The following is an 11,603-nucleotide window of genomic DNA, read 5'->3' as shown; positions in this document are numbered from 1 at the left end:
GATGTAAAAATGTTTGATTTGCAATGAGAGTCTTTTTTGTGAATATTTTTGTGCTATTACTATTTGGGTACGAACTGTTACTAAGAGTTGAGTTAACAGGTAATATATGGCAATAGTACTCTTAAAGAAAGATGGGCTGTTTGATATCATACAGTAGGCATATATTTATTGTTTCTGTCTACAGGGGTTGCCAATGTTTTAGTGAATGTTTGTGTGTGGTTGGAACTCCGCTGGACACACAGAAACATACATGTTGATCATGTGGTGAATTTTGATTAGTCCTGTTCGTACGCATAAGGATCCAGTCCGTGTCAGTCTCCAGCAAGATTAAGAATCAGAACCCGGGTTCAGCTGTTGGCCTGAGGGATATTTCAGATTCTTGCTTTTTGGAATTATTGCATTCTGTAATCTTACATTCCATTGCATTGCATTTATTTGATATATGTACAATAATACATTACATATATGTGGCAGACGCTTTTATCCACAGCGATGCACAATCATTGCATACTGAAGGTTATTAACTACAGAACATAGGTCTGATAAGGTACAATACTCACTATGTAACAGTTATTCATAGCCTTGAACACATTAAGTCCAGTTCACACAGTAAGCATAGTCTAGGTCAGAAAGTAATGTTAACTCAAACTAGGAGGCATGACAACAAGCTACAACATCAAGATAACGATACAAGTGCAATTACAAGAAATGGATCGAGAATTTCAGAGTGGTTTGTTACCAACCTGGATTGAACAAAAAACATTTTTAGATACATTTTATTTGATGCCCAAACTGGTTAAAATGGGATATATGTTCTATCTTAATCAAACAGAAGATTTTATTGGGGTATGTCTTATGGCTATTACATATACAAAATACATTAGAATTAAAACAAACATTTAAATGAAAATTCTTCATCTTGTTATCCACAAATGTTGATAGAACACCCTAAACTAAAATGCACATACTAAAGTCTCAGGTACTCTTTGTGCATAGGCCCTAGAGATGTTTTTTCAATGGTATAGTATGTAACAAGGAATTTAACAGCCAGACAAATTGTGTACCTTTCCTGTGTAATGTAAATCTCTGTCATAATAGCCCCTGTTTTTCTTCTACCTGCAAAGAACAATATATTCTGAATGTGTCCTGACCGATAGAACACCCTTTATTGATTTTATGTATTGTAATATGCATTGTTCTTGTGTGCAATCGTTTTGGATATAGCCTGGCTTTATTTTATTATGCCTTCCAAAATTATTTACAGAAGGGATGTGAATGATTTTGAAGGGTACTCAAATTTTATTTTGATTTAATTTATTGCTGTGATTTCTCCAAAACCTTTCTATCATTTGCACTGAAAATTGTTTGCAATTTTCTTTTTTTATTATTATTGCATATCTAATGCAAATTATCTTCACTTAATCATTTTAGTTGCACTGTAAACATCCAATTTTGATTTAAAAAAATGATTCAAATGATCTGTGTGACCATTGCATGCAGATGTGATATGTGAAAGGGGTCTGGTCTAGCTCATTCGCCCTCTCAGTTTCAGCTGAAGTGAACTTTTGGGCTGGTAGAGATTAAACATGGTAGCAGTAAATAGGCTGAAAAGGAAGACACAGAGGAAGCAGAGGAAAGTCCAAAATAAAAAAAAAAATAAAAAAAACAAGAATAGTTTGCTAAAAATAAGTACCAGTCCCTTAACAGGAAGGTAAGACTCAGACCTTTTCTTTCACTGCCTTTTAGTTTAGTAAGTTTAGTAATGGAAGGCCAAAAAAATCTCAATCTGAAAGATGTCATTCAGTTTATCTCTTGTTAGGAATGTGAACTCCTGCAGTATTCAACACAAAGCTCAGCTCAATGTGAACAGTCCACAATCTGTTTTTTTTTTTTACCCTTTCATAATTATTGTGGCGCTAATTACAAGCATGCAATGTTTTGCAATAGAAAAATCATGTAATTTTCATTATGGATTTAAAAGTTCATCATGCAACTCTTTGAAGTGTAAGCCTATGATTACATTCTCCAACTAACATTCTATAATATCGGCAGAAGCCTCCCCACACAGCTTGTTTGTGTCTAGGTTATTTAACTGTGCATCAGGAAAGAATTGTGATAAAGTAAAGCGGAAATGTGCAGGCTCTAGCTACCGCGACAGTGCTATGATGACGTGTGTCTCTTGACAAATTCCAGCTTTTAAAAATCCGGTCCTGTGCAGACACAACAACAACAGGAAGTGTGAACATTTTCACAGGTGTCAGGAAGCACAGGAAATAAACAAGCTGGATGCTGAAAAACAGGCGTGCATGGAGAAGGCTCCGAGGTGAAGGTGATAACAAACTATTTTTAACCCCCACAATGTTATTTACGGGATGGACTCTATTAAGCTATATTTATATGGGATGCTGTGCATATTTAAAAGTGTGAAATGGCAGTGCTAGTTTATTACAAGTCGTTCGGTTTTGGCCTTAGCTTTCAACGGCCACTATTGTGCTACCACACTGATAACAATGTGCTATTTTAATGTAAGAAATAAATGACAAAAACGTTGCCATTTGTTATCATCATTCTACTTGCTGATAGATTGGAAAACAGTGGGGGTTATGGGGGGGCGGGGGAGGGGGGTATGGGCAGTCTGGTCTCTTCCTTAGTTATAGAATACGTTGCAATTTAAGTTAAAATACTGTGATTTTTGTTGAAACAAAGATCGAATACAAAAACCCCACAATGGAATGGTAATACAGTTTTGTTTAAAAAAACTTGGCATTTCACTGCAACAAAATGGCAAAAAGCAACTGAACAGCCACTCCAGTTCTGAGAAGATTTCTCTTTTATTCCAAGACCATTTACATTTGTGAGTAGAGAACTTGCAGTCTAATATGTTGTTCTGTTGGAGTCCATAATAATTTTGGTAAGGGTAGGTGAGACCATCTGCACTGCTGCAATGCTAAAATCAGTCCAATGCTTTTGATCACACTGTAACGGCCCAGAAATTTCAAGTTGGTCTGATTCTCTTCGTATCCAATGGAGAAACAATGCATTAGAACAGACCACGAGAAATCCATTCCTGGTTAACAGCTCTGTCACCCTATGACACACAATGTAACTGTGAAACAGTGTAGTGCAATGTCTAAGAGACACAATCTCTGAATTAGACAAAGTCAAGGCAAATTTCAGTCCTATGGTTAATGGACTTAATTTTGTTAATTTCACAATATTATGTGCAGTATAGCTGCAATAATTAGTAAAAAAGACTACCTACCGTGTAAGTAAGGAATAAAGCATTTTCTTTATGTTGTTATTCAGAGACAAGAACAACCCACATTAATATTAGGTTAAAGTATAGTTCCAGGTTGTGCACAATTTTACACAGAATTGTAAAGGTTTTGAAACATTACTGAAACCAAAATCAGACCACCGAATCAAAGATTCATTATTCAGTAAATAGATTAAAATTATGCTAGTATACACAATGCTTAAAATAGCAGGGGAGCAATTCACTTTGGCGTAAAACACAAATACAACAGAAATCAACATTCTATAATACTGTATAAAACTCTCAATATAATTATTTGCATTGTTTTAACATAATAAAATATATCTTTTAAGTCATTTAATTTACTTCTTTGCTACATTTACACTGAATAACCTAAATCTATGCAATGCATGTCAGCGTGGGTTAAGCCACTTTGGAGTGGAGGATCTTTCCTGGATCAAATCTCCATTCACACTGCTGCTGTCCCCGGATCCCTCATTCCCTGAAATCAAAAAGATACACTGGGTCAATGAATTTCATCTTTTTTTTTTTTTTACACCAAGCAGATACCTTCAAAATATCATATATTGAAAATCTCTGCAGAGTATGTCTCAGCATAGTTAAATATATGGTTCTTGAGATTGAAACCAGAGACTCATGTCCCCTACAGTGGACAACAATGCATTTCTGGGTCTTAGGAGGCTTTGACAAAGGAAGATTTAACCAATCAGAATTTTAAATACAACTTAGCATCACAATGGCCATTTTAAGCAAGCGTCACTTCGCTTACCTGCAAGCGGCTGAGTCTTTCGATTGCTGGCCTGCATGGATGCCATCTTTGCAAGGAATTTGAAGGAGAGACAGGCCCCAGTTATCCTGTCACAGATGCCACCGGCCTTGCAGTTGCAGGTTTTGCGGCATTCAACCCCATAGGTTCCGAACAGGCAATCTGTTAGTTTGAAGAGGCAGGGAAACAAGTTTACAGAATTACTCCAAGTAGGAAACTACAGGGAAGCATAATCATGACCCATTTCCAAAATGCTTGATTGTTTATTTCCTCGGATAGTCATCCTGAAGCAGTTGCATTTTGAGATGCATCCAGAAAGACAGCTGGTCTCAAGATTCCTTTAGAAAAATGCATGTATGGCCATTTGCATGAAGGAACTGGTGTAATTGCAAAATCATACAAAATGAACAGATGGTGAGTAGATGGCAAAACTGTGTTTTGCTGTTATAGCTAATCTGCAGTAAGCATGGAGCTGTCAGTACATTCAGACATTATTTCTTATTTTAATATTTAGAAAATCCTAATGAAGTTAACATTAAGTCAGGGGGCTTATCAGTCCAAAAGTGGATGTCAGCGTGTGTCAACAGTTATATAAACTTGCAGGATGTAAGTTTCTTATCTTAGTCATTTTGAAACTGGTGAATTTTCTACATAGCACTGTTCATATCAAACAGAAATATTGTAACATTTTCCTCCTATTTTGGTCAATTTTTTAAATGACAAATTTTAAGTGTTCGCACACTTGGAGAAATGTTACCTTGATGGCACTTTATTTCAGATTTTTAGGGAATATAGAGAATTTACGAGCATTCATTATATATTTATTTAAATGACAATAAGATACAAAACGAATTACGTTATTACATTTGTAAAGGCGTCAAGCCGTGTCAACATTAAACTACCCCTTGTTCAAAATTAAGTGCGCAAACATGGAACGTTTACGTGCGTGTAAATAAATAAATAAATAAATAAATAAATAAATAAATAAATAAATAAATAAATCCCCTGGAGCTATATCAACTTATCTGCCAGTTTAATCAAGAAAAATGAATAAGTAAAATTGTGTTCTGCAGATTTACATTATTAAGGTTATTTTAGCAATTAATGTAACTTATCGTGCCTGTAGCCTAGCTCCTTTGCTGATACACACATATCTAGGGTTAATAAAATCGTAAGAGGATGTAAGAGTGCAAATGTGTAGGTGACAAACGCATACTTTCGGGATAGCAGCTCATACTGAATACTGCACAGTAGCATAAAATAAAATAATTATGTGTAATTTATATATGTAGTTAATATTGACGCACGGCTTATATTTTATATTTTTCGTATTGTTCGTATTTTCAGGCACACGAAAAATCATTGCCAAATCATGCATCTATTTGCGCACTGCAGGTGAGTCGCGGTGAAGTGTAGCAGTACCCACCTTTGCAAATGCCGTACTCGTCCCCGTAGTCGTCCTCATCTTTGTAGAACTCGCAGAACAGTCCTGGTCCACACTTCACGCCGTGCATTCCTGAGACAGTACGGTAACAATGCTCTCCTCTGCCCGCAGCACAGACCTGACAGCAACCGCAGTCATCCAGAACCGTCCGTGTGCACCTTTGAGTTCCGCCGCACAAATCCACATTACAGCGCTCCGGGCAATTCACCGCATACTTGGCACTCGTCCCCCAGCCTTCTACCTCTCGCAGCACCAACACAAAAAATACGGTGAAAAGGAAAATATGCATGATAAAGTGAATGTTTAATCTCAGGTACAGTTTAATTGTTCGTCTAGAAGCTGTTACACGGAGGAGCAGACGACGTCAACTTGGATGGTCTGAATTAGTACATCAGGTTACATGGTTTTCAGTTTTAAACAAGTTTGTTGTGCACATGGTTTGCCCTCGTCAATTTCCTCAATCCGGTGTTGATGTCCAGTTGCCAGCCTGTCCGCCTTGTTTTAGAAATCCGGCATGGAAGTGGGATTAGCGTTGAACTGTCATCCAGGAATTGAAATTCGTAAAACCTGATGTCATCGGTTATGTATAGGTTGTTTGTGTGGTTGCTGCAAGATTGCCCTCTTGACCCTTAGTTCCTGGTTCCTCACTTGACCTTTGTGTGGAGATCAAATTCCACAATACACTAATGTGGAAATTAATTAGGGTTTTTGAAAAATTTGTAATGTAAAAGTTTGCTTTGAGAGTCTCCCGGGATATTAATTGATACATTTGATTATTGCTGAGCACAATGAAACCTGGTAAGTATTATTATAGTTATATCACTTTGCTGATTCTGATTACCCATAACATCTGATGAAAATTAGCACAGCTGTCAATTAGCAGATATTTTCCCTGAAATTAATTTATGGTACAAAAAAATGTCAAGGTCAGTGAAAATATGAGCAATCAACATGTAATGTGCACTATATTTTAATACAATTATTGTGAAATAAGTTAACTCACAGAGGTGTTGTGCCTGAAATGTTTTTTTTGAATGTTAGCAATGTACCAGAGTACTGCTTCACAAGACCTGCTAGAGCTGCAGAGTATAGATAATAGGTTTTAAAATCCATCTCTATATGGCATAGACCTAAAATGACAGGTGCCATACATAAACAGTATTACAAAAACATTAGAGTTGTATTTTATATTGCTCACTTCCTGTCTTAAAATGAAGTAAATGCTAATATCATTCAAATGAATGAGCATTATAAGTACCATTATGATTTTATAATTAAGAATGATTTTTTCTCCCAAGTTGCTCTTGTAGGTTATCCCACTAACGGAACAGAGATGCCAGCTGCACCCATGCAAGGAGCACAGCAGCTGAGGAACAAACACTCTTATGACAGACAAGTTCATGAGCCATGCCTACAGGCCAAGCAGCAGTGCAGCATCTGATACTCTGAGTGTCTGGAACGTCACTGGCAAGCCTGCACTGATGCTGTTATGTTATAGCAGGGAGCTGTGCCAGAATCTGTACACGTCTCAAGTGATTTCTAATGCCATTCTATCTGTGGCTGTCCTCTCCAAATTCATGCCAAGGACTCATCAAATGCCATGCGTAAACAGCAAACTGGCAGAAGTTTACCAATTTATTTTCACTGGAAGAAACACAGCAGAGTTTTTGTTTGGTTGAAGGACCAGAGGAAAGTCGAACCACATGGAGCAGGCTGAGAATCAAAATTTTAATTCTGCTGCAATATCAGCAGTACAGCAGCAGATGGAGGGTTTAGAACATCGTTATTACTGTTTTGGCATGTTCTAAATTCACTTAAAAGTGTGCATTTTGGTTTGAATCAAGAGTAGGTGTGTTTACCATATGTAATTGCTGTGAAGCCATTGGTGCCACCACCGGTTAGGTATGTACCACTGGATAGGATATGGTTAATGCCACCGGCCAAACAATACAATAACATTGTATTGATAATGTTGATAATGTTAACTCTATTTTACTGTATGTGACAGCAGCATGGCCTCCACAAGACCCCAGAAAAACAGTGTACATCTCTGGCTTCTTGTGTGCCCCAGACTCAGTATTTAGACACTGTGGTTTTCTGTGGTATTCCTCTTGTAAGAATCGGCAACCTGGAGATGCCCTGCATGACCTGAAACACAGACATAATCACGCCTACCATACACACTTCAACTTATGAATCATGGGTCATTTAGCCAAAGGGCACTATAAAACAGCTAAAGAATGACCTCTAGTGATCACAAGGGGAAGTGAAATGTTGTCCTCTCTCTAATGTGCTCAAGGATATGTGAAGATTAGGACAGCAAACAAACAAATAAATGAAGTAGTACCAAGTGGTAGTACCTAGGAAGTATTTTCTAAAATTATTATTATTGAAATTTTACAGTTACTCTGCAGTATGTTGCAGAATTCCTTTTTATATTTTGATGCAATAGACACCCGCTTTAAAGTTTAAATCTGAGTGTCTGTAGATAGCTGTATGTGAAGGACAGGACACACTTAGTGAGCATTCATGCAAGCTTTTAAAATACATTTTCACTTACCGACTGTCCCATATATTCTACTAAGAAGCTAACACATTGTTTTCTCAAATACACTGTTCTTTGCATCTCCTTTGTAATCGGCCTAGGGATCACTATCTTATACCAGTAGCCTTTAACCCCATTTCCATTCTACCACCAAAGAAAAAGCCTCTGAATGAAGATATGGAAGTAGATGTGTATCTTCATTCATTCAGAGGTTACATTGCAGTAGATGAATGAAGAGGAAATGTACTGTGATATAATATTGCCCAACATCTAAATCAAACAAATAAACAGCCAAAAAATAATACCTGTGGAGCTTGACCATTTCTGACCTGAGAGAAAATTTGACTGTAAATTCCTGAAAATCTGCTGCCAACAAAGGATTGTTGGCCCTGCTTTGCTGAGGAAGGAGACACTTAACATTCTGCACTAAGAAAGGCATTGTCAAGTGAAGGGCCCGTCGGACGGAGTCCATCCGTCACTGTGACAGCTCATGCTATCCATCCATATCACATTTTTTAATTTTCTGAAGGAGCACTCCCCAGACTCACTTTCCCCTTTTTTTCTCCTTTTGTATAAGAGTATAAGACGCACCGCAAATATCTATGCAAATAAAATGTTAAGAATAAGCAATTCACGTTTTAAATACATTTGACAATATAATCTTCTGATATCACCCGGATGCATTATTTATTTTATTATTCATAATTCAATTTAATTATTTTAACCCACTTCAAACAATTGACACACAGTAATGATAGTTTATAGAGATGATTATTTACCTAGTGAGGAAAAATATTTATGACAGAATACACCACACTATCTCCCTGATTTTAGGTTGTATGTACCATCCAGATTTTCAAGTTCATCTTGAAGTTAATTGTACTTTCCAAACTCTCCTTTCGTTATTAATCACAATTTCATGAATGAATAAAATAATTGCTTGAAATAATTTAGCCTCAGGTTACAAGCAAGTTAGCAATTTATCATGACCAAATTATCATTGGTAATCAGACAAATAACGACACCGCAACACGCCAAATTTAACGACTTTTTTGGACTTGCAAGCGCACGTCTTGGGTTATTTAACTGTCCGGGACTATTTTTAAACGTCTGTCCTTCAAAGATACGTGCAATGCTCTACATTTTCAGCTCGGTGCGGTGCTTAATAAAGACAGCCTAGGGTACTACCAAAAGCTGACTCTGAATCAGAATTTGATACTAACATACAGTGGTTGAGGATATGGATTAGAGGTGGGAAAGCTGATTCTGAATCAGCTCATGAGGGCATAAAGTTCGCTGTGCGCTATCCTTTGTCGGCCTCAACGCCGTGACGTTTCTACAAGCGTTCGTACGCACAATGCGTGATGGGCTGTGCTGTTTTTCATAGCAACAACTGTAGAGTTGAATACCGCTACTGAATACAACTGCAGTTTACCGACTTGTTATAACTACCGTACATAAATCCTCCTTTTAACCGTAATAGCATTAAATGGCAAAGCGTCGTGTTTACTTAAAATAATATTTCCCACAGTGCCATTTGGGAACTATTAGCAACTAGGTAGCTTGCTAGCTACCTGAAGTACAGTTTGGCAGGGGCAGTGACTAGCAGTGTTAGCTAACTAGCTAACCAGCTAGCACTATTGAGGCTGGGTGTGAATGAAGCAGAAAAGAGAGGTAAGGAGTTCTCTTGCGCGCTAGTAATATTGGCTGCACCGCGGTTAATGTAATGACCCGTAGTGTTGTCAGCATGTATGGTTATTATTGGTGTGCTCCGTTATTTTACACTGACGTACAGATACTGACACCTTTCCCAGAAAGGTAATCGGCTAGCCAGTTAGCTAACAATTTATTTATTCCACACATTAGCTAGCTTAGCTAACTATCACACTGGCGCCGGCTGAGCAATTCAAAGAGCGCTACCTAGCCAACCTAGCTATTTAATTTCAAAATATTTGTGAATAACGTAATCAGAATAATCTGCAACCAGTCGATATTTCTCCTCGCAGGCGGACAATGAGCTAACAACAGCTAGCTTTAGAGCGATGGTAGCTAATTTAGTTGTACAAAATCTCACTAAACCTGTCAAAATATGATTGTTTTCAAGCTATGTTAAAGCAAACATCCACATCTAGTCGGTAGCCAGTGCAGCATGTTATGTGTAGCAGGTAGCCAATTTCGCTTCATTGCATTTACTTTTATGCATGTTTCTGAAGATATTTTGCAAGGTGAAGCTAGTTACACACACAGCTACTCCTATAGTCTTAAAATATTACTGACGATTGATTGGTATTTTCTGCGTCTGCTTTCCTGAATGGCTGGATTTGTACTGATTTCTGCTAGTCTTAAAGTCATGTATCAACCTGCATATGTAGCCAGTTGATACAACGAAGGGAGATTTTAAAATATATTTATATTTTTTATTTTTTAGAAATGAAGGTAATAATAATAACTATTAAGACTCATTGTTGTATTAGTATTATATATATATATATATATATATATATATATATATATATATATATATAATGGGTATTGTACTCTACGCAGAATTAATAAGATCCCACTGTATAGAGTATGTAAATATCCAGCTGTATAAATGGATTTTATGTAAAGGTATGTATATTGCTCAGGATATGGGCGTATGCTAAATGCCGGAATGTAAACGATAAGACATTTGTCATTTAGACTGTCGGTTGAGCTGTTGCGGGGTCCTGTCTGATGATCAGCCAAGGTTGGGTCCCTTCAGGGTTAGCACATCTCAGTCTGGGATTGGACAGTGCTGTACTGTGCCGCCACCCATGCTGAGCTATTTTTGGGGAAAGGTGCAAGTTGAGTGGAAACAGGTGAATTTCACTTAAAGCCAGTGTGTCATTATTTAAAAAAATATGCAACTCTGACCAGAATACAATAATCTGTATAATTTATGTTATTGTGAACAGGCCTACATCTCAATTCCATCACAATTCATTTTCTGCTTGTGTATTTCAGATTATGGTATATTTCCCATTAGCTTTCCTGTTTTGTAATAATTTCACTTTTGTGAGCATCTGGACTGATGCCTTTCCTTACTGCCTCAGCCCTTATGATCAGTGGTATACGCAGTAATGATGTTTTTTGACTAATGTACTTTGTTCTTTCAGTTATAATCAAAAATAAGACTATCACAGAAATTTTCAGAAACAAAGCAAAACACACCCTGAAATTGAAGCCATTGAAATATGCTAATTCAGTTGTGTGGTACTGTAAGTTGTTTATTTGGAACCAAGATAATTTCATTTGAAAATCTGTTTATATAAGTAAGATTTGTTTCTGACAATATAGCTAATGTACTTACCTAATATGTTCCAGTGTCAAAAAATGTTTTTCAAGAGTTTTGAATGGTTAATTGTTTCAGTGCCAGATTAAGTCAACACTTTAACATCTATGGTAAATGATTTACTGTAAGAACCCCATTTATAGCCTATATGAACTGTCTGAATTTTGGCCTGTTCGTCAGTGAATCTAATTGATCAATTTTCATGCTGGTGTACTGGTAATTTTCCACCCTTTCGGTGTCCTGAAGTGAATTCTT

General features: G+C 37.0%; 2 protein-coding genes across 2 annotated transcripts in view; one reads left to right on the top strand and one right to left on the bottom strand.

The window, feature by feature from the left end:
• Nucleotides 1–2,812: 2,812 nt before the first annotated feature.
• On the bottom strand, nucleotides 2,813–6,013 carry esm1 (endothelial cell-specific molecule 1). The gene is made up of 3 exons (XM_064309107.1): nucleotides 5,470–6,013; nucleotides 4,047–4,205; nucleotides 2,813–3,758 (listed from the first exon to the last, which is right to left on the bottom strand). Exons 1-3 carry the CDS (start codon nucleotides 5,774–5,776, stop codon nucleotides 3,670–3,672), a joined length of 555 nt encoding a protein of 184 aa, XP_064165177.1. The 5' UTR covers nucleotides 5,777–6,013; the 3' UTR covers nucleotides 2,813–3,669.
• A 3,371-nt stretch (nucleotides 6,014–9,384) lies between these two features.
• LOC135239901 (probable E3 ubiquitin-protein ligase HERC1) overlaps nucleotides 9,385–11,603 on the top strand; it is a 64,762-nt gene continuing 62,543 nt past the window's right edge. Inside the window, exon 1 of the mRNA XM_064308904.1 lies at nucleotides 9,385–9,706. The gene's annotated coding sequence lies outside the window, so the exon portion shown is untranslated. The remainder of the gene's footprint in view (nucleotides 9,707–11,603) is intronic.

The sequence above is a fragment of the Anguilla rostrata genome, chromosome 14 (assembly GCF_018555375.3).
Source record: "Anguilla rostrata isolate EN2019 chromosome 14, ASM1855537v3, whole genome shotgun sequence".
Taxonomy (NCBI): Eukaryota; Metazoa; Chordata; class Actinopteri; order Anguilliformes; family Anguillidae; genus Anguilla; species Anguilla rostrata.
This window is presented reverse-complemented; position numbering and strand designations above follow the sequence as displayed.

Coding starts and splice junctions, on each gene's coding strand:
- esm1 (XM_064309107.1), bottom strand. CDS start 5,776: ATGCATATTTTCCTTTTCACCGTATTTTTTGTGTTGGTGCTGCGAGAG. Junction 4,206..5,469: donor CGAGTACGGCATTTGCAAAG/GTGGGTACTGCT, acceptor TCAAACTAACAG/ATTGCCTGTTCGGAACCTAT. Junction 3,759..4,046: donor AAAGACTCAGCCGCTTGCAG/GTAAGCGAAGTG, acceptor TTTTGATTTCAG/GGAATGAGGGATCCGGGGAC.